The following is a 22059-nucleotide window of genomic DNA, read 5'->3' on the forward strand; positions in this document are numbered from 1 at the left end:
ATTTACGCTGGGAGATATCCAGATCCAGTGACCAATTACATACTTATTCACTTGAAAAAGAAGGAATTGATAAGCAGAATCGATAAGGGCATTAATATCAATAAAATCGTATCAATGCCCATCCCTAGATAAGTCGAGTCAAGTCAATGGTTACATCTGAGGTTTATATCTTAAAGAGAGAAACAATATCTTTCTAAAGTAAATGTAAAAAAATACTCTGCAGATTAGTCTGCAGCTCTGCATGTATTAAACCATTTGAATATTGTAATGGAGATGTATAATTATATCGTCAGGCATAATTTAAGCTACCTACAGTGCCTGGCCATGAACATTTGTTTTGCTAGCATAGGGTCCTTTATCCATGCTCCAAAAGAATAACAGAGTGGGCTAAAAGCAGCTATAGCTAGAGGAAAAGCTTATCGGAGGCTAAATGAGAAGGAAGCCTGGGAATTATTCCCTCTGCTGACGAGTCTAGACTGGATGTTTGTTATGAAGAGTGATAAAGTGTTGAAAATGGGGGCTAGCTGCCATGGATGGAGATTATTGATGCAGTCACACAGGCTACAGTAGCTCATATCAATGTTTGCGACAATGTTTGTCCTGTGTTTGTGTTAAGCTTCAGCAGACAGAAATCACACAGTGTCCAGTTTTATTTCTCTTTCTGCAAAAACAAACTGAATTGAGCAGCTCTATTTCAAAAAATACATTAAAAACATATTTGCCCTGCACACTTTAATCTACATTATAAAAAAAGATAAATCAGAAAAACAAAAGACAAAGGACAAGACACAAAGAATAAAGGAATAAAAATGCCGTAAAGATGCATCATCTTACTCATTTTCTGTTAGAGGGTCAGTGGGGTGTCAAAAAAAAACAAGTTTGCAGGGTGAGACTGAATGAAGCTGTGGCTTAAGCTCCAAAATAAAATACATATCTTTGGCTCCACTAGTTGAGATTTAACTCCGTGAACTCCTTAAACGTAGTCGCACAACTGCACAAAGTCATGTGACCACGGAGATCCTCGTCTGACGTGGAAGTTGTTCACGCACAGCGGCACGTCTTGCCTGAAATGAAAAAAAGAAAAAGAGAGTGGTTAGAGCAAACTAAACATGCTCATACGCTGGGTTTCCTGTGGGTTTTAAAGTGGATTTTTTGTGAAATGTCCCTTTAACTGTATTTCATCCAGCCAGGGCCTAAAGTGACAAACAGTTTCTGATCTACTGCTCATATATTTCATCCTCTATGCGGCAGCTCGACAGGCCTGGAAGGTGTTTGGTCGTCTGAATGATTCAAAGTTTACACACAAATAAAAATCTGTCACATGTAAGAGCCTGAGCAGAGCAGAGCAGTGTGTGTTCAGTGTGTGTTCAGTGTGTGTTCAGTGTGTGTGTTCACCTGCTCGAGGGGATCGGAGAGACACACACAGACTTGACGTGGATGTCTCCCTGTCTGTAGAAACGAGCTCCGGTGTTTTTCAGCTCGATGGTTTGGATCTCACACAGGGGCAGAGGGTGAGCCAACACCGCCCTGTACACCGTGGTATCTGTCTGACTGGAAACACACACACACACACACACGCGTCAAAAACACATGATAAACAGAGACACTTTGAGATAAACAAGAGGAAAGTTATCACCCTCTGTGTTTAATATAGATCAGCCACACACTGACGCTGCTTTCACTCAACACCGAGCGACACTTAGTCATAAATCTCCTTTCATTACTTCTTCATAAAGCAAAAAATCAAACATGTAAAGAGAAATACGTCTTCCTGAACTGAAGTGAACCTCTGTATGAGCTTTTCTCCTCCCTCAGCTTCTCTGTTACTGTATGCTGCACCTGTACAGCACCGTACAGTAAATCTTCTCTCAGAATAGAATCTGTTTGCTCAGCGTTTCTTGGGAGAAAAAAAAAACTTCTGAGATTAAGGAGCTGAAACAGAGACTAAAGAAAAGGTGACCATAGATTCAATATTTTTAAACGATTGTATATTTTTTAATTGCTTGGTTACTTTAATTAGGACAAGACTGATCTGGGTTATGCAGAAGAGGATTAGGTCCGCTGTGTAAAATAAATGAATAAATAAATAAATAAATAAATAAATAAATAAATAAATAAATAAATTTTTAAAAAAATAAAAATCCCCACAAAATCAACTTTTTTTTATTTTTTATTTTTCTGAGAAACTGTTATAATAATAATAATAATAATAATAATAATAATAATAATAATAATAATAATAATAATAATAATAATAATAATAATTATTATTATTATTATTATTATTATTATTATTATAACTAATATAAATACAATAGTGCCCTCCGCTCAGGCCGAGGAGCCTAATAATATAAATAATAAAATAATAATAATAATAACAAATCAAAAAAAAATTTCATTCTCAGTGGCCCCAAGCCTCCTTCATTAGATCAAGATATCCAACGTTAGGGTGTTGTTTTGATCAGGTTTGGTCTGGATTCTATGTCAATGTCAACTTTATTTATATAGCGCATTTACTACTTTAAAAAGCTCAAAGCACTTCACAGGTAAAAAGTTTTAAAGTTTAAAAAGTTTAAAAAGTTTAAAAGTTCAGTAGTTTTAAGCAAATTTTTTAACAAACTTTTTAACAAATTTTCTTGTTGGGTTGGCAGATTTTTTTTTTTTATATATCGAGTATAATAAGACAATTTTTACTTAAAACAAGACAAAAACATTTGATAAGATCCTAGTCTTCTGCAGTGTAATACACTCCGACATTAACACAGAGTGTTTGAATCCGTGAAAAAAAACGTTGTATTTTGTTTTGGTTTCTGACTGGGGCGGAGATGGACCGAACATGGATGTGGTGGAATTTTGCCGTCACTACAATCTCTGTCCACAGGGAACGATAAAATCTTATTCATTAATCCACCGTAACCATTACGATCCTGTGATGTCACACTTGGTACCTACAGCCTGAGTCTCTGCTCCTTTCCCAGACTCTCTGTCCTCAGAGTCACCTCCACCTCGGCGCTCTTATCCAGGGGAGAAACCTCCAGCTGCAGCAGGACGTGGTGAGCTGAGCAGAAAACAACACAGAGGCACAAAAAAGCGATGTAAAAACACAGATTCAGAAACTCTCAGTCCTCTCTGTGACTCTGACACACTCACCACAGAACGGGGACATCGAAGACGTGAGGAGGAAGAGCTTCTGCTCTTTGGGAACTGGAGAGATCGTTATCCCACTGTTTTCTGTTAGTCCTGAAAACACACACACGCACACACACACACACAGGTTAGGGGTCATCCTTTGGGTTGTTGTACATCACAAATCAAAGGCTGTGCTGTACATTAGCTTCAGAGTATCAGGGGTTGAGATGATAAGACGTGGCAAAGCTGTGGGCTGATGTGAGCAGTCTGCTGATACTGAGCGACTTCAACAAGCTGCAGGATTTATATTCTTCATTCTGTCATCTTAATTCATCCATAAACACTTCTGAATGTTGAACAAAGTGAAAACTTTAAAGCTCCTGTGAGTAACTTTATTTTTATGTGGGGTTTGGTGCCCCCTTGTGGACAAAAATATATCAGTCTTTTGCTGATTTTGTCCTACAGCTGTATTATTTTTCCTGATTTCTTCTTTTTCAAGGTGCACTTACTCACCAGGTCTGACACCTACCCCCCCCTCAGAGCAGTCTGAGACGTTAAATATGACAACAAGGAAAAACCCAAACTTTTTGCTGATTGTCTTGTTTGCTTTTTTTAGATTATAAAAAGTTATAAATGTCAAAATTTGTCTCTTTCATAAGTATCTGAAAAATAAACACAGGAGCTTTGAGGGTGTTTGCTCATAGTAGATTTAAAGAAGGAGAAAAAGGCTCCCAAAGTCAAAGTTTCTGAAAACATGAGCTGTGAACTCACGTGTCTCTGTAAAATCTTTACTTTGCACACAAAAATAATTAAATGAAGCATAAACAACAGGTGATAAACACACATCAGCTTTAATTTTTACCTATAGTAGGACAGGAGCCCTTAAAGACCCCACAGTCCACGCAGCTCCCCTTCAGGAAGTCCTCATAGCTGGAGCATGGGATCCCAACCAACGGGCACGAGCCGTTCAGAGCGCTCATGTAGACGTGCAGCGCCCTCATGTGGTCACAGATCACATAGCCGTACACTGGAAAGTAGATCAGAACTGACAGCACACACCAACACTGAGGGAGCCAGAGGTCTGAAGGCCTTTCTTTGATTCTCTTCACGTTTGATTTAAGCTTCATTTTCTCCAGTTTTGGACTTACTTGAAGCAAACCTGGAGCGGGCACATCCAGTCTGATCTTTCCCCCCGTTCAGGAAGAAATCCACATGACCCACAGGGATGGAGATGCCAAAGTCTGATGCAAAGAGAGAAAACCTGCTTACTTAACTGCAAACCCAAGGCTAAAAAAGTAAACCTCCCCTAAATACACCGCCTGGCTCGACTTTATTTATACACTTTTACATCCTCACAACCTTGATGAACACACACTGAGCAAACCTGATCATCTGCATGAAATTGGTGGACTTTCACCAAACAGAAGCTGTAATTTAGGATAATTGCACACTGGATTTTCCAACATTTCATCAGCTGTGAGTCAGCTTCTTTCAAAGTGACCTTACCGAGAAAGAGGGGGGAGCTGGACCACATGCAGGAGAGAACAAACTGGTCTCTGTCTTATTTTTGGTACGAGAAACACACAAAAAGATTTGCTGTGTCGGGCTAAAACAGCAGTTAAGAATGAGTCCAAGCAAACAGTTGGTTACACTGCGACTCCTGTGTGAAGTTTGTAAACATTAGCGTTTATGAGATCAAAGTTAAAGTGGTAGTGGTAGTAGCAGTTTAATTCGCAAAATTAGGAGGTGAAATGGAAATTTAGATGAAGATGATGAAGTCTGATGATGTTGTTAAGTCCCTTGTGGAAGTGTTAATGTTTTTGTTCTGATGGAAGATAACAGGCAGGGGTGTGCACAGGAGGGGGGGCCTGGGGGCACCAGCCCCCCTTATGGCCTAATTGTTGGAAAAACATGCAGTAAAGTGCCATCTTCAGTGGTGCACTGCAAAAAAACAAAATCTTATCAAGTGTTTTTGTCTTGTTTCATGTAAAAATCATAATCAGAATCAACTTATTTGCTAAGTATCTCAAGAATACAAGGAATTTGACCCCGGTTAACCACACTCTGTTCAATTATACACCAAATTTGACAAATATAGAAAATACTAGAGCTTAAGTAATGACGACAAAAAAATGAAAAAATAAAAATAAAAATAATTTATGATTAAAACTAAATCATTATTTTTATTTTTATTTTTATTATTATTATTATTATTATTATTATTATTATTATTATTATTATTATTATTATTATATTTATTTAATTTTTAATTTTAATTTTATTTAGTTTAATATTGTTATTTTTATTATTATTATTATTATTATAATGTACTATTGCTATTATCATAATAAATTTAATTTTATTTTTTTACTTTATTTAACGTAAATATATTTATATGAATTTATTTTTTTTCTACAAAGTTTATTATTAATATAATTATATAATGATAATAATAATAATAATAATAATAATAATAATAATAATAATAATAATAATAATACACTTTGTACAGAGAAGAATGAAAAATGTTAACATATTAAATTTAAATAAAATAAAGAATAAAACATAAAATAGTGAATATTAAAATACTGCACATAAAAAAATGTAAAACTAAAACAGTGAAAAATGTTTTTTAAACTTTATATGAGCCACATTGACCACTCCAGAAACATGTCTTTTTTCAAGTTTTTTAAATAAATTGGTCTTTGTTGTTGGAAACAATTAAAAACAATCTGCCAGATGGGTGAGAGAAATGTACATATACTGAGACATTTTTCTAATCTTGACAATCACATTTTTCTTACCCAATTTTAATTGTCACAAGCTGAAATTGTCATTTCAGACCTAATTTTTGGCTTTAAATAACATGAAATAAGACATGTTTCTGAACTGGTCAGGTGAATGTGGCTCATATTAAGTAAAAAAAGACATTTTCTACTGAAAATAAGACAAAAATACTTGATAAGATTAATTTTTTTTATCAGTGGTGAAAATTTGCTGTAGGTGCCATTATTTGCCCCTGCCCTTCAAAAATTCTGTGCACGCCACTGCTAACAGGTATTATATCAAACGTTGTCTCACAGTCAGAGTCTGTGTGGATGGCATCAACAAACTGAGCGTCAGAAGGGTCCAAGCGGTCGAAGGTGTCCGCTCCTTTAAACATGGGACCAGCAGGGTCCAGACCTGGAAGAAACAGATGAAGGGAAAACAAAGTAAATATTTCTGCACAGCTTTCATCTGTTTGAGATTCCTCCCTGCAGCTGCGGCTCCTCTGACTTATTTCCAAACTTGCACCAGCCTCTCCACTCAGACAGAAAGACCTGATATAAACAAGCGGACAGAGCGGCATTGTGCTCCGGGGACTGAGCCTCTCCTCACAGATTCACAGCCTCTCATCAAAGTGTTTTTGTCTTTTGAAGAGCTCGGCTAATCCCTGACGGTCCTCCTGACGCCCACTCTGGCTCAGAGTGAGACCTTCACTGTCTGACCTTCAGGTAACCGGCCCTCAGGTGAGACTCTGAGGGTGCTTGTGATGCAGAGGTGGTCCACACTCACCTGTGATTCTTCCAATCTTCCCTTCAAACAGAGTTCCAACAAAACCGGCCACATGAGCCCCGAGACTGACCCCGATGAAGTGGAAGGACTCCAGTTTGCACCCGTGTTTCTGTCGGAGAAGTTTCAAACATTTTGATTTTCATCCAAAACTTTTTTTCTGTGAAATGATGAGAATTTTAAGTCCATAAACTACGAACACCGATGTTGTTGTTATGTTTCTATGTGGAGGTATTTTGTGATCTCTGACCTGCAGCTGGTTGATGAGGACTGATATCTGCACGGCCACCTCCTTATAGTTCTCCACCACCAGGTTGTAGGCAAAGGAGGCCCCGTAGATCCAGTCCACCACCACTACGTTTGCATCCTGAGCTCTGAGCAGGGACCAGGCCAGCTCCTTCACCCAGGACGGCTTACTACCCAGAGCCCTGAGGGAGACCGGGGTCAGGTCAGGTCAGGTCAGAGGAGGTGGAACCAATCAACAAGGTGTGAGTTTTCCTCACCTGTACCCGTGGACGATAACTTTGGTCGGGCATGAGATGTTGAAGTAGGACGGTTTCTGAGAATCCGTCAGAGACTCCTGGGTGAAGGTCTGAGCACAGTCCAGGTTTCTGCGGGTCAGGAGCATGTACTGAACCTGGAGTTTGACCCTCCTCTGACGATACTCCTGCCAGGTGGTGTTGTTCAAGTCGGCACACTCCTCATCAGGCTGCCGCTCCTTCACACCTGGTTCAGAGGAGAGATTTCAGACCGACTGAGGGCCGATGTCACAACAACAAGGTCACACAGGACAATTCAGCTCTAACAGCTAATGCTTTGAGTCTTTGACCTCAAATGACTACAAAATAAAGTTTAATGTAAAGAGACAATCTGCAGGATCCTCCTCCTGTCCCGTCGTCAGATGTTTCCCTATTAAAAAAGTCAATAACTAATAGATGCTAAGCTAAAACACACAAAACAAGAAAAAAATGCACATTTCTGGACAATATCTGTCATTTTTGCTCTCATAGGTTTTAAAAGTCGTTGCAAGAAAGAGAAAATGAAAATGAAAGTGACTGAACTTCTGGGTCCAGACCGTTTGGTTAGTTAAAAATCTGGTCCAAAACTGGCTCCAAGTATTTTAAGTTTTTTTTAGCATAATTACTGAGTCACTGTCCCCTATTTAAGAGAAGTACAACACACATTGTCTGAAAACTTCATTAATGACTATAATCTCAGGCAGAATCAGACAGAATCTGAAGTTAAGGGTAAAGTGCACAAGCATGTCCGTACGTAAATAACGTCAAACTTTTCAAAATAAAACTCACACAATTTTTCTTTTTCCATTCATGTTCTGATTTAAAAACATACATTAGCGCTCATAAGACGCTCAGAGGGAAAGTGTCTGCTTTGTTCGATGCATGCCGCCATCTTGGTTTCTGTCCAGTTACATCTCATATCTTAGACTGTCACACTGCACAACCTGCACTGTGTACACAGGCTGCTTTCTTCTCTTCTTCTTTTTTTTTTTTTTTTTAATTTGGTTTCCTTATATTTTCACATTTAAATTTCTATCGTCTTTTATCTTATACTTTCTTTTTTATACTTAAATTTTTAACTGTACACTGCAAGTGTTTTTGCCTTATTTGTGGTTAATAATGTCTTTTTATTCTTGATTTGAGCCACAGTCAGCTGGTCAGTAGAGAAAAATGTTTTGTTTTAAGTTATTTGAAGACAAAAATGAGGTCTGAATTGCTGTAACAAGAAAAAAAAATCTGCCAATGGAATGAGAAAAAATTGCTCAAAATTTTGTTTTTAACTAGAAAAATGTCTTGAGGGTTTGGGTTGCAGGGCGCTGTGAAAAGAAGGTTGAATCAGTCAATGGCTATGGTGCACTGCAAAAAATGAGATCTTATCAAGTGTTTTTGTCTTATTTTAATTAAAAATTGTCTCGTTATGCTTGCTATGAGCCACAGTCAACTGGTCAGTCCAGAAAAATGTCTTGTTTCAAGTTTTTTAAAGACAAAATGAGGTCTGAATTGCTGTAACAAGTAAAAATAATCTGCCAATGGCACAAGAAAAATTTGCTAGAAAATTTGCTTTAAACTAGAATAATATCTTAATACAAGCAACTTTTCTCTTGTTCCACTTGGAAACAAGACATTTTTCTGGGCTGGTCAGGTGAATGTGGCTCATATTAAGTCCAATAGGATATTTTCTACAGAAAACAAGACAAAGACACTTGATAAGAGTTCAGCTTTTTGCAGTGTACTGTCAGAAGAGGGGAACAGTGTTTTGATTTTCCTGTATGTCTTTGTGTCTTGAGAAAACCTTTTAATCTAATTTAAAACGAGCCTAATAATTTGCCCAGGTTTGGTTTAATGTTTGAAGTGAACACTGCAAAAAAACTGAAATCTTATCAAGAGTTTTTGTCTTTTTTTTTTCAGTAGAACATGTCTTTTTAGACTAAATATGAGCCACATCCACCTGACCAGCCCAGAAAAATGTCTCGTTTCAAGTTATTTAAGACAAAAATGAGGTCTGAATGACTGAAACAAGTAAAAAATCTGCCGATGGAACAAGAAAAAAGTAACTTGTGTTAAAATATTATTCTTGTTTCAAGAAAAATTTTCTTGTTCCTTTGGCAGGTTTTTTACTTGATACAGGCAATTTAGACCTGATATTTGTGTTTAAATAACTTGAAACAAGACATTTTTTTCAATTGACCAGTTGACTGTGGCTTAAATCAAGAATAAAAAGACATTATTTAACAAAAATAAAGCAAAAACACTTGATAAGACTTCAGTTTTTGCAGTGAAACAGCCTCTTTCCTGGTAAAATTAATATTGAACAGGGCTTTAACTCAGATTGCACTGAGAACTCACAAAACTGTTAAGAAACACTCGGGAGAAAGTGTCTAAAAAGACTTTAACTGAGCACAAAAACCTACAAAGAGACAGGAATTACGAAAAGGACACAAAACATTTAAGAGTCTTTGTCTAGGCTATTTTTTTTTCTTTTTCTTTTTTTTTATAAACAACTTATTAAGAGTTGAATTTTGTGTAATCTATCCTATCCTCTTAGGTTATGCTGACTTTTATTTTCTTAAAAACAGGGATTTAGGGGATCATTGTGTGGCTCCAGTGGCAAAGAAAGGATACCAAACATCTTAAACTAAATCTCAAACTTTTTTCTAAAATAAAAGCCCACTGAGATAAAATTTCCTGATTTTGTTCATTTCAGTGCTTAAATGTACAAAAAACAGTGTGTTAGCACACAATGTTCAGCCCACACAGCCCACACAGGTCAGAGTCTTTTCCAGCAGGAAATCAAATCAAACTTTGAAATGAAAAGTTTTCATCACACTTCATCACAGTCAGAGAAAAGTCACAGTGTTTGTCATGGCACTTAATCTGAATCACAAACATGTTTGAAACCAGTTAGTATTCTGAGTCCACTTACCCAGCACCAGAGATGTGATGAAGAGCGTGAAAACACAGAGCAGGATCGTTGTGTGTCCCTGAGACATGTCTGCACGGACTGAGCGCTGTCTGTGGTCGTCGGAGCAGTTGCCTGGGAGCTCGGGGTTAGTGACTAACGGTGCTCAGCAGCTCTGTTCAGCTCTGTTCAGCTCTGTTCAGCTCTGTTCAGCTCTGTTCAGCTCTGTTCAGCTCTGTTCAGCTCCAGATTGGTGGATGGAGACCAGCTTTGGGCTTGAAAGGAGAAAATCCCAGCTCTGTGGAACGACTACTCAGCATTAAACTGGCACACAGCACGACAGGAATCCACATAAAGGAGCCCGGGGGCAGATTTTTCCCACGTTTCTTTCCTTTTTAAGCTCCTCTCTGGGCCTGAACGTATCCACAACAAACTCCCCCCTGTTCTTTGGCCCTCCCCAGGGGTGAACTTTTCCCCCTCTCCCTCAGAAAGCGTTTGCAACGAGCCGACAAGTGGTTGAAGCTCTTTGCCTGGTGGTGAATCCATGACCTCATTGGTGTTCAATGGGTATTTGTTTTAAATGTTGGACTCTGGCCTGGCTGTCCTCTGTGTGTGTGTGTGTGTGTGGTCAGAGAAAGCCAGGAGAGGTCATCCTGCTGAGTCTGATGGAAATCAATCCCCAGCTGATTGATTTTTCCACTATGAACGCTCCGTTATGTAATCTCTGATTGATTCATCTGTTAAATCTGTTTGTTTGTTTGTTGTTTTCTCACTCTGAAACCTGTGTGGATCTTTAACTTCTGTTGTTGTTCATGATTAGAGGATCAAAGGAGGATTGTGGCTCTAGTTTTCAGGTAGTAATGACACAAAAAATGTAATCTGATCCAAGGATTATGGGTGAAGATTAAGATTTGTGTTAATCACAGGGATTAGGAGCAGAGAGCTAAGTGTGGGAAAATAAACATGTTTTACACTTAGTGATTTGTAACCTTTACAAGACACTGCAAGTTCCTTATAACGTTTTTTTAAAGCTATTTACAAAAGCTCAGAGGGTTTTTTTGTTCTGTTGTTTTTTTTAATTTATTTTTTTTCTTTTTTATTGTGAATTGAAACTGGGTCCTCCTCTCTTTTGTTCCTGCGTTTCCTGACAGTTTCTTTATCAAAATTTGATATAGAGGCTAAATGTACCTTACTCTTTTTTTTTTAACTTTAATTTCATTACTTTACCTATTAAGGCTGGGACAATATGCTATTCCTATTTGATTCTTTAACGTTTTTTTTGGGTGCTGTTTCGATTAAAATTGCAATTCTTTTTGGGGGGGGATTTTTAGTTTGCTTTTTTAACACAAGACCACGTAAAAAAGTTAAATTACAATGATAATGTCTACAGATTATATCAGGAGCCATATTTTCCCATAAAATGCACAACACATGAGTCAGAGAGAAACATTTCGCCCTCTGCTGGATTCAGTTATAATCCAGCTAATCCAGTTTATAAACAAAGACTAAAATGAAGAATAAGAATTTGAAATTTAAAAAAAAGAAAAAAGTTTTTTTTTGACAAAGAATCCTGATTTTGATATTGTAAAACAAGAAATCCATTTTCTCCCACCTCTGTTACTTATGTTATTTATCTTATTTAAATGAAGGGATGTCATTTCTGCCTTACTCCTGCTGTCGTTCACCTAACTCCTCGCACACACACCCTCATGTACTAGCACACTGTGCAGCAGACAGTCAGGAAAAATAATGTCACAATCACCATGAGAGACGCTGATAAAAGAAATCTCTGCCTATTATTTAAGCACTCACAACTATTTTTTTTTCATTTTTGTTACCATCAACAGCCCTTGGCATCCATAGCCAACTGGCTCCACCCCCAGGAACAGCTAAGTGTTCGTGGTGTATTGACATTTTATGGTGACACAATGATGTGGCTCCAACTCTGAGGATTGTAATTAGCACCAATTAAGCACAAGCACCATATGGGCAGAAAAACACCAAAACAAATTAGCCAACTACATATTGGATGCAGAATTTTACCCTGATCATGAAATGCAAATCGTTGCGTTGCGATGTTGGACGCAGAGTCAGAAAGTCTGGACTTGCTCCAAATTAAAATGTACGTTGAGTAAAAGGTTTTTACCAGATGAAGTTTAATGATAAACAAACTGCAAATGAAGCTAGTGTAAAGTCGAACCTTGTGTACATGTACAGCGTGATCTGTAAGTGACTTTTTCAGTTATATTTATTTAAAAAAAGAAAAGAACAAAAATGAAGAAGGCACAACAGAGGCTTATGTAAAAATCTTTCATCATTTCCCTCGTATTTTTTCCCTCTCCAGAGGCAGCTGCGACGCCAGCCACTCAGTCGTACATTTCCGCGCCTCCTGCCAGGTGTACCTTGGCGTGTACCCCAGCTCCCTCTGCGCTTTCTGATAGGAGAAGCTGAACGTCGTGTTCAACATGGTGAGGAGCTGTCGCCGCAGCGGAGGGACGATGCGCACGAAAGGCTGCAGCATCATGCACACCATCTCCATCAGGAAGCAGAGGAAGTAGAAGAGGCGGAGCGGCACCATCAGTTTCTCCTGAATGCTGAAGCCCAGAGGCGCCATCACCACGTGGTTAAAGTCCGAGTAAGAAATATGAGGCGTGTCGTCAGAGACAAAGTAGAACTTCCCTCCGATGACGTCTCTTTTCTGAGGATCTCTGAGGCTGCGTGCTGCTTGGAGGTGAGCCACAGCCACGTTACCGACATAAACTGGATTCACTAAAGCGTTCGGTTTAGACATGCGATACAGGACGTTGTTGTTTCGAATCCCGTCGCCCATGTGGCCTAGGAGGAAGCGGCACCCCTCCCCGTAGATGTACATGGGTCTGAGGGCGCACGTGGCCATCCGACTCCCGTTGGGGAGCAGCTCGTTGTGGAGCCGCAGGGTCCTCTCCTCGGCCTCCTTCTTGGTCTGGCTGTAGGCAAACTTCAGGTTGCATTCGTAAACGGTGTCCTCCGTGCCGTTGACTATGGGCTCAGCCTTCGAGTTGGGTCCCATCACCTCGATGGTGGAGGTGTAGATGACGGACGAGACGCTCTCTTGAAGGCACGCCTCCAAAAGAAGCTTAGTTCCTGCAGAGAAGAGAGCGTGACAAGTTTTAAGACCTGCTATCAGACACCAAAAGTTAGACTAATTCAGTTTTTGTTGTTTGCAATAAATTGTTAAGTCATTTTTTTGGATTCCCTCCCATTTCTTCATTTTGCTTTTTGAAACTCTTCCTAAAATCAAGTTTTCAGCTTGTCTTAAAAATTTGATAAGAGAAATACAGACAAATTATTTTTTTATCAACAACGCCAGATGCACGCACAACTTGGGTGCAGAAACACTGCGGAGTATAATGGTTTGTCAACTGGCATGGAGGGGTTAACCACCAAAAAACACATTTTTAAACTAAATATCATCACTTTCACGGATGGTAAACAGCTCCCAGGTTTGTGAAATTGCAGTGAGTGGACAGAAGAGATCAGCAAGTGGACAGACGTTTCATGACTGCATTATCCGTGGACACTTACCAGACTGTGACAGACCAGGACGTAAATATGTGTCGTTAAATCAGAAATCCTCCCAGACCAAAAAGAGCACACAGACTGTTGAGTCTGAGACCTGGTTCATGATAAAAGAACCAGAAAACTACGTCCAGAGTTAATTATTTACTCGCAGACGTCGCTGGTGTTTCAGTGTAAAGTGTGACCTTGTTAACTGGTGACTCTCGGCCGTTAATCACTGATACTGTCGACTGAGAGTCACCAGTTAGCATGGTCGCTATTAGCTCCAAAACACCGGTTGCTCTGTGACGGTCAAAACTTGATAGACGTTGCCTCTGTTGTAAAGTATCGTTTCTAAAAACTGACCACGGAACAACCATACATTTTTATGCTGATAACAGGTTGAATTTAGTGATTAAAAAACGCTAACTCGTCTGAATGAATGGAGCTTAACGCTGCTTCTTCGGTCAAGATGTGTGCGCATCTTTATGATGACGTAGACCTGGGGTGGCTAACCAGTCAGAGACCAAGAGCCACAAAAATGACTGTGGTACTACAGAGAGCCACATCACACACGTGGTCTTACAAACACACTTCCTCTCACACATAAACGAAATGACATAAAATGAAAATCAATACATTTCCATTTTCAAAGCGAGATTCACCGTGTTTGTGTGTTTCAATTTGTACTAGAGAAGAGAAACTGAAACTTAAGTATCAATCCCAACTGATCCCAACGTTGGCATCCATATAAATATGTAGTTTAGATTGATCGGATCACCACTACTCATAACTATATATATATTCTTTATGAATGGATTGAAGAGCCGCACACCGAAAGGCAAAGAGCCACATGCAGCTTGCGAGCCACAGGCTGGCCACTCCTTAATTTCCTACACTGCAAAAAACTGAAATCTTATCAAGTGTTTTTGTCTTATTTTCAGTGGAAAATGTCTTTTTTGACTAAATATGAGCCACATTCACCTGACCAGCCCAGAAAAATGTCTTGTTTCAAGTTATTTGAGGAAAAAAATGAGGTCTGAATTGCTTGTAAAAAGTAGAAAAAATCTGCCAATAGAACAAGAGGAAAGTTACTTGTATTAAGACATTATTCTAGTTTTAAGCAAATATTTCTTGTTCCATTGGCAGATTGTTTTTGCTTGTTACAGCAATTCAGACCTCGTCTTTGTCTTTAAATAACTTGAAACAAGACATTTTTCTGCACAAAGACAAAAACACTTGATAAAATTTAAGCTTTTTGCTCTTTTAAAACTCAGGAAAAATGAGTTAAAAAACAGGAAATCTTGGCGTTGCACGGCTCAGACTTCAGTGAATGAAGCGGTCATCTCACCTTGCACATTGACCCCGTATATCTCGCTGTACTCCACTGAGTCAGTAACATCGATAATGGAGGCGATGTGGAAGACTATCGATGCACCTCGGCAGCTCCTCTTCAGGAAATCACCGTCTCTGATGTCTCCTTCCAACACAGTCAGCTTTGTGTCGCCTCGACAGTCTGAAATGCAGAAAATCAGAAATTAACACACCAGTGTTTCAGAAGAAAGCTTAGAAATCACCAAAAGACAGCTGGATTCATATTTTATCAGCCTTGAAATAGCAAAGATATGAGTCAAACTTCTCTTTTGTACATGACTAATCAGTTATTGCTGAAAAATTTGACAAGGACACAGAGATTTTTATATCTGAGGGGTCAGAAAAAAAGTTTAAATACTTCATGAATTAAACTTTTATTACAAAGTGGCTCCAATATATCTTGAGTGTTAAATGTTAATATGGCCCTAGAAAGTTAGTTGAATATTGAGAGTCAAAGATTTTTAAACTTTGAAACTTTATCTGTTAGCTACTCCTAACAAATAAAATCTTTGACACTTGTTGCCGAACAAAAGGAAAAGTTATGAAAAGGAAGAGTTTATCAATCGGCTGATCTACCTTCCAGACTCTGTAAAAGTTGAGCCTTTATTTCTTTGTCCAGCAGCCGAATCTCAGCCGTCTTCTCCTCCTCCAGCAGCAGCCTCACCAGCCTCCTCCCCAGGAACCCACCAGCCCCGGTCACCAAACACACTTCACCCCTCAGAGACATCGCAGGTTAACTCGCGGCTGCTACGTGCACTTCAGCCGACCTATTCAGACGCCTTCTCCAAAAAACAGAAAGAGAGCTGAGAAAAAGAAAGAATACAACTCCTGTGGATGGTTCTGGTTCTGTGAGCCAGGGGAGTGAAGCAGCCTCTGTGGTCACAGACTCAGGACTCCCACTTTTGTAAACTGCAACAACTAAACCAGAAGTAATCAGCAATGTGCTAAAAGGCAGAGTGGAAAAGGGGGATGGACTCTGGTGCTTCAGGGAGGAATTTGATGGTTTTTGTTTGCGACAGACAAAATAAGGGGGCTGGAAGGTTCAGGGTGCCAAGGACGGATTCTGCTGGATTAGTTTTATGATCCAGGATGCAGGGTGGGAGACAGAGTGCACCGGGGGAGAAAAGAGTTCTAGGAACTTTCACAAAAAAAAGATGAAATGTTTTGGTAGATTGTTTCTTTGTGATAATTCTTCTTGGAAATAAGTCTTATTCTGTTGGAAAGTCTGTTTTATTTCCTTTCAAATGGAGCCACATGTGTGAGGAAGATGTGTTGGTGGGATGAGGAGCAGAGCTGAGTGTGTTGGTTGTGCCCATGAAAAATTTTGGGATTAATTTTAGTTTAGGGCTCTGGTCCCTGTACTCACCAGAAATTGAAATTGAATTATAATACAGGCGGTCCTCGAGTTACTAATAAGTTCTGTTCCTTCGACGCATCGTAACCCGAAATTCTGCGCAAGTCGGATTTTGACCCTAAATACCCCCTAAATCTTTAAATAACAATCCAAATACATGTTTTATACTTTATATTCATGGGGAAACAGTACAGACAATTAAAATACACATTTCAATTAAAATAAAATGAAAATATAAAACAAACACAGACGATCTACAACACTAAGCAACTCGAGACAAAGTGTACGATGCTGATGACCACGTAGCACAGCGTAGCTGTGTATTCATACACTTCAAAAACTAACACATGCCCCAGGAGCTTACAAACAGAGCAGCATAACTTCGAAAACCCTATTTTCTTGCTACATATATTTATTGGTGTCGTTGAGTCAAAACAACTTAAGTTGAGAACCACGTAAGTCGAGGACCTCCTGTATTAAATTTGAAGGTGTTTTAAATATTGCTTTGAAATTGTATTTGACCTACTTGAAAACTCAACTTTCTTTATTCCTTAAGTTCAAAGATACAAAATTTGATTTCAGTTTAGGATGCACGTTATGTCATCCTGGTCTGTGAGGAAGAGTAATTGATAAAAAAAGCATCCGCTTCTAGTCAAAGATGCTGTGAGGAGGATCTGTTTAGAGTGGATTGCAGTGACACCTTTTGGTCCGGAGTCACACTCACACCGTCTTGAAGTCTTGACTCTCAATAAGGTGTGTGTTTGTTTTGGAAATAATTTGCGATCAGATCTTCTTTTTAACTCTACTTTTCTTTGTTCAAGACAACTTTTTACTAGATCACAACACAATGACATAAGGTATGGATCAGCAGTTAGGCAGAGCAACGTTTTAAAGTGACTTCAAGCTAACTTTGTCGATTTGCACCGTAGTTTAGTAGCTGACTATATTTTGCTCTACTAGCAGCCCAGTGCTCTAAGACATGTCTGTAATGTGTAACGTTAGTAAATCCTGGTTATGTCCTGCCAGTCATCTACCAATCAGAGCTAACGTAACCTCACTCTTCATTTTATTGATAGACTCTCAAGTTTGAACGGACCACTGCAGAATAAGTGCTGACGGTGGGTTGGAGTCAACATTAGCACAAACAGATTAGCCTGTGTTTTAGCCTTTAGCTCGTGCTCTATCTCTCTCCTGTTTATCTTTCTTCTAATCTTCTGTCCTTTTTTTCTTTTTTTCAGATTTTTTTTTTTTTTTTTTTTTGGTGCAGACGGTTTAATTTCAAGTAGTGGATTATAATCAGAAGTGAGACTTTTTTAAGATCACTTGAAAAGTCCTCATAGGGATTTAGTATTAGTATTTAGAAGTATTTATACAGTTTCATATGAAAAAAATTATATATTTATATGAAACAATCAATGCAATGTCAGATTGTGGTTATCAGATTCAGCTTCTTGTGGCACAAACCTCAGCCCATTCACAGATGTCCACTTGAGGCCGGCTGCAGAAGCTATGTGCATGACAATTCCAAAAAAAAAAAGATTTTAATGCAGAAACCTTCTGAGAACTTTGGAAATGACTGGTTTCATTTCATTGTTGTGAGTGTTCTTGCTGTGTAATTTTGTAAACACTTGCAGGTTTGACTGTGAGTGAGGAAACAAACATGAGACCTTTGTGCTCTGGTTGTTTTCACCAAAAGCAGAGCCTCTCTAATCGTTACAGTCTGCACACAGATCTTTTCTCAAGCTGAACTTTCTGATCACCTGCAGTGACCTCTGTGCTCAAAGTGTGTCTCAAACAGCAGACAATTGAAGGAGGCAGCTGCTTCACTGTGGAGAAATTTACGGTTCATTGTAAAACAGAAAGACGAGCTGATCAGATTTGTGCTGCAGAACGTTAATTAAACCTAAATGTTTCTGATCTTCTGGAAAGTACAAGGTTAGATCAGCCAGATAAAACAGTCGCAGTGATTCAAAGAGAGGTCTGTCTGCAGATGTTTTCTCTCACAGTCGACCACCGTCTGCCCAGTAAAAGGTGCATTGGTTTGTGAAGCTGTGTCAGGGTTTTTATCACTGACCTTCTCCTTATATACACTCTCTTCCTCTATACCCTGGATTATTTTTTCACTTCCTAGCTTCCTGCTGTTCGGCAGTGGTCATCCTTGGTGGCATCACAGCTGCCTGAGCTCTTATCTGGAGGTGAAGGATGAAGAATGGTGTCATGGTCAGTCACTTTAGTATGTTTTGTATGCACACTCATGCTCCTCTGAGGATTTTCCCCTAATGTCCAATCAATGTTGGTGGTAAATAAAATCAACTGAAGCATCACATTTCCTGAGTATAAAAGCAGTGTTCATGTCCTCGGCCTGCAGAACCTGGATGAATAAGACTTTCATGGATCAACCACTGGAGAAAATTCACTTATCAAACAAGACTGTTTATACAAAGAATGACAGGAAATAATTAGTGATGTTTTAGTTATTTAGCAGGGACCCTGAACCTGGTGTCACATGAGGGGCAGCATGAGAAGAGGACTCCTACAGACAAATAAGGATTTGGTCAACGAAGCCAAACAGCAAACAAAGAAAACACAGTTACAGACTTTCCATTAACACAAAAGTCGTGTAGAAAGTTTCAAGGACCCTGGGAAAATAAAATGACAACCTTAAACAGGTGAAATCAGTTTACACTGATTATTTTGACACCAGGGTGAAAACGTGTAAATGTGCTAACTTACGCTGGCTGGTCCGTCATGTCGCAGGTGATACGCAGCCGTCCTTGATCAACATCACCGGGCGCGAAGCTGTGACGCATAAAATCAGCGAAGGGAAGATCGAGCGGGACAGGAAGTCAAAACCGGAAGTTATTCAAACACCCAGTGGCTTCCAAAATAAAACCAACCGTGTCGAAATCAGTTCGTGTTTAGCTTGACTACGATGATAAACGGTCACACTGGGCAGAGCCAGACCAGGAGTTAACAGTGCAACGTTTTCTGTGAAACATCCGTCGCTTTGTGTTACACTTTAACTTTTACCCCGTTAAGCAGGTAGGTAAAAACCATATACTATGTTATAATGGACGTAGTCTCCCCTACGTCTGTTTCTGAATCGGATTTCTGAGGCAAATCGGCTATCGCCGCCATATTGGAAGTGACGGGGCTTCGTGTACAGCGAAAGGCCGCCCGTCAGTCACGTGAGCAGAGCTGTGCCTCTGATTGGGCGAGCTCGCGATCTTATTATCCTCTAAACTGAAAAAAATATTGTCTATAGTAAATCAGTGATTTAGAAAGGAGAAGTTTTTTGAACCAGGCTGTAAATAGTGATGGGCGCCCGAGGCTTTGTTGAGGCTCCGACACCTGATTCGAAAAAATGCTTCATTGCTCGACGCTTCAATGATACAATGAATCTCGTGGTCAATGAAATGAAGTGCAATTGAAATGATGATGAAGTCATTGTTTCATGAGTCATTTGGGATTTGAGCTGCTAATGCAAATTGTTAACGTACACTGCATGGATGAATGGTTTCACGCTCACTCACACTATAAAATACATTTTGAAAAATAAAAATAAAGGCAATGTATTTGTGACGTCTAATTGAAGTTCACAGTAGCTCCATACTTAAGCCTGACAGTAGTCATATTACACCCTAAAACAAATTTAAATGTCACATAGCTTAAAAGATTTTGATGATGATTTTGACACCAGATGTCTCATATTTTTAAATAAAATATGTTATCATTGGCATGTTTGGACAGGAATTGAACTCACTGTTTCAGATGGATAGGGATAATGGGAATAATACATTTCATTTGTTAAAGTCATAGAAAACACTTTATTTCCATTAAAAAACAATGAAAATGTACAAGATATAGCAAAAAAAATAGCAATCCATGCAGCATTGTTAATTTTATTCAGATTTAGATGACACAGCAAAGAGAAACAGGAATCTGCGCTTTCCCTAAAAGAGTTTGTGAACAGTTTAATCTTTGTATGACTGTTGTAAGCAACTAAACCACAGCCTGTATCCCAGTTTCACAATCACTGGACTGATTTAGTCAGGATGATCTTTTTGTACTGATGAACTAAATACGCTCTTCATTGAGTTTCTTGTTTCATATCATTTCTGTTCCCTCAGGTTTATCAATCTGAGTTTGAGGTTTTTTGAGTTAGTTACACGTTTAACTAAAAGGTCAGAAAACTCCAGTTCTGGTTTCAGATCATGTGTTCTCAATCAGAGTTGTAAAGGCCGAGCAGCGTCCCTTCATGGCTTCATTGTCATACAAGAGCTCCAGTTTATTCCCCTCAGCTGAGATGACATCGAGCTCTGGATGCTGTCAGATGAACTGGAATCAATACGAACAGTTGAGACTTGGACGGAGCTGTGCTTTTCAAACAGATCAACTCAATGTCTGACAGACACAAACAAGACTATAACATCTATAGCCCCGTTTCCACCAAACAGTTCAGTTCGTCTTGGTACGGCACGCATTTTGTGGCGTTCCCTTTCACTTAAACCAGGACAAATCCTCAAATCACCAACCCATACCGTCCCACTTTTTGGTTCCCTTCCGTTAGGGTGCCAGACAAACCAATCCAACCCCAGAAGGTGGAAATTATCAAGTGTTTTTGTCTTATTTTCAGTATGAAATGCCTTTCTGGACTTGATTGATGCCATATTCACCTGAAAAGTCCAGAAAAAATGTCTTATTTCAAGCTATTTCAAGACAAAAATGAGGTCTGAAAGGCTTGGAACTTGTATTTAGAAATTATTTTGGTTTTAAATCATTTTCTTGTTCCATTGGCAGATTTCTTTTTTTTTTTTTTTTTTTTTTACTTATACAAGCAATTCAGAGCTCATTTTTGTCTTCAAACAACTTGAAACAAGACATTTTTTAGGACTTACCAGCTGAATGTGGCTCATATCAAGTATAACAAGACGATTCCTACTTAAAATTAGACAAAAACACTTGATAAGATTTTAGATTTTTGCAGTGTTAAAACACGTCGATCACAAAGAAGACAAAATGCCGGATGTCTTCCATTGTTGCTCTTTGTTTACCGTGTCATGCTGCTACATCTTCACACTTTTATGTAGCTAACAGTACTATCAACATCTATCTAAGGTCGCCTGTGAGAATGCAGAAAGGATCATGACCCATACCAAAAAGTACCATGATCCTTACCGGACCGCTTCGTGGAAACAGGGCTAAGGCTAGCTGGTTAGCCATTCTCAGATGATCATGTGACCAAAACTATCTCTTGTTTTTCAACTTTGCTTTCCCATATCTGGTGCAACAGCATCACCACCATGACTGAGACCAGTTGAACTCATGAGATTGATGATCATGACGCAGCCATGAAAGATTTAGACCTCGTCTTGTGATAACATGCTGACGTCTGTTTACACCAAACATACCCCGAGGAGTGGATGCCCTGGCTGAGATGGATTTTTGGTGCCAAAGGTGGAAACTGACCAAAATGTCCCAAACACAAAGAAATGAAGAAACTTCAGATGAAAAGAGTTAATTAACAGCAGAGTAAAACTACAGGGCTGAAACAAGTGGAAACCTCAGAGTGTTTGTGTCTCATCAGATCCTTACTCTGACAAACTTTGCCCAGCAGGAAATGAGCAGCCAAGCTTGGGAAAACAAAAAGGAGTCAAAATAATGCAAATGAAGGACACTTAAGATGGCGAACTACA

General features: G+C 39.1%; 2 protein-coding genes across 6 annotated transcripts; both read right to left on the reverse strand.

Annotated features, from left to right (window-relative positions):
* Positions 1 to 709: 709 nt before the first annotated feature.
* Positions 710 to 10600, reverse strand: pla1a (phospholipase A1 member A). Of its 3 annotated transcripts, none has more exons than XM_074694470.1 (12): positions 10309 to 10600; positions 10123 to 10268; positions 7185 to 7407; positions 6932 to 7109; positions 6685 to 6793; positions 6211 to 6312; positions 4278 to 4370; positions 3992 to 4174; positions 3151 to 3240; positions 2953 to 3058; positions 1396 to 1551; positions 710 to 1064 (listed from the first exon to the last, which is right to left on the reverse strand). In XM_074694470.1, the coding sequence occupies exons 2-12, from the start codon at positions 10187 to 10189 to the stop codon at positions 974 to 976; spliced, it is 1398 nt and encodes a 465-aa protein (XP_074550571.1). In that variant the 5' UTR covers positions 10190 to 10268; positions 10309 to 10600; the 3' UTR covers positions 710 to 973. The 3 variants fall into 3 exon arrangements, with proteins under 3 accessions (XP_074550571.1, XP_074550574.1, XP_074550575.1); XM_074694473.1 differs by having other exon boundaries at positions 10299 to 10600; XM_074694474.1 differs by lacking the exon at positions 10309 to 10600 and having other exon boundaries at positions 3992 to 4156; positions 10123 to 10308.
* A 1756-nt stretch (positions 10601 to 12356) lies between these two features.
* On the reverse strand, positions 12357 to 19383 carry hsd3b1 (hydroxy-delta-5-steroid dehydrogenase, 3 beta- and steroid delta-isomerase 1). 3 transcript variants are annotated; one of them, XM_074695664.1, is made up of 4 exons: positions 19097 to 19383; positions 15586 to 15788; positions 14987 to 15151; positions 12357 to 13221 (listed from the first exon to the last, which is right to left on the reverse strand). In XM_074695664.1, exons 2-4 carry the CDS (start codon positions 15734 to 15736, stop codon positions 12413 to 12415), a joined length of 1125 nt encoding a protein of 374 aa, XP_074551765.1. In that variant the 5' UTR covers positions 15737 to 15788; positions 19097 to 19383; the 3' UTR covers positions 12357 to 12412. The 3 variants fall into 3 exon arrangements, with proteins under 3 accessions (XP_074551765.1, XP_074551764.1, XP_074551766.1); XM_074695663.1 differs by having other exon boundaries at positions 15586 to 15812; XM_074695665.1 differs by lacking the exon at positions 19097 to 19383 and adding an exon at positions 18438 to 18905.
* Between the last annotated feature and the right edge of the window lie 2676 nt (positions 19384 to 22059).

The sequence above is a fragment of the Halichoeres trimaculatus genome, unplaced genomic scaffold (assembly GCF_033239565.1).
Source record: "Halichoeres trimaculatus isolate MK-OKI-2021-1 unplaced genomic scaffold, fHalTri1.1 fHalTri1_scaffold_19, whole genome shotgun sequence".
NCBI classification, from domain to species: domain Eukaryota; kingdom Metazoa; phylum Chordata; class Actinopteri; order Labriformes; family Labridae; genus Halichoeres; species Halichoeres trimaculatus.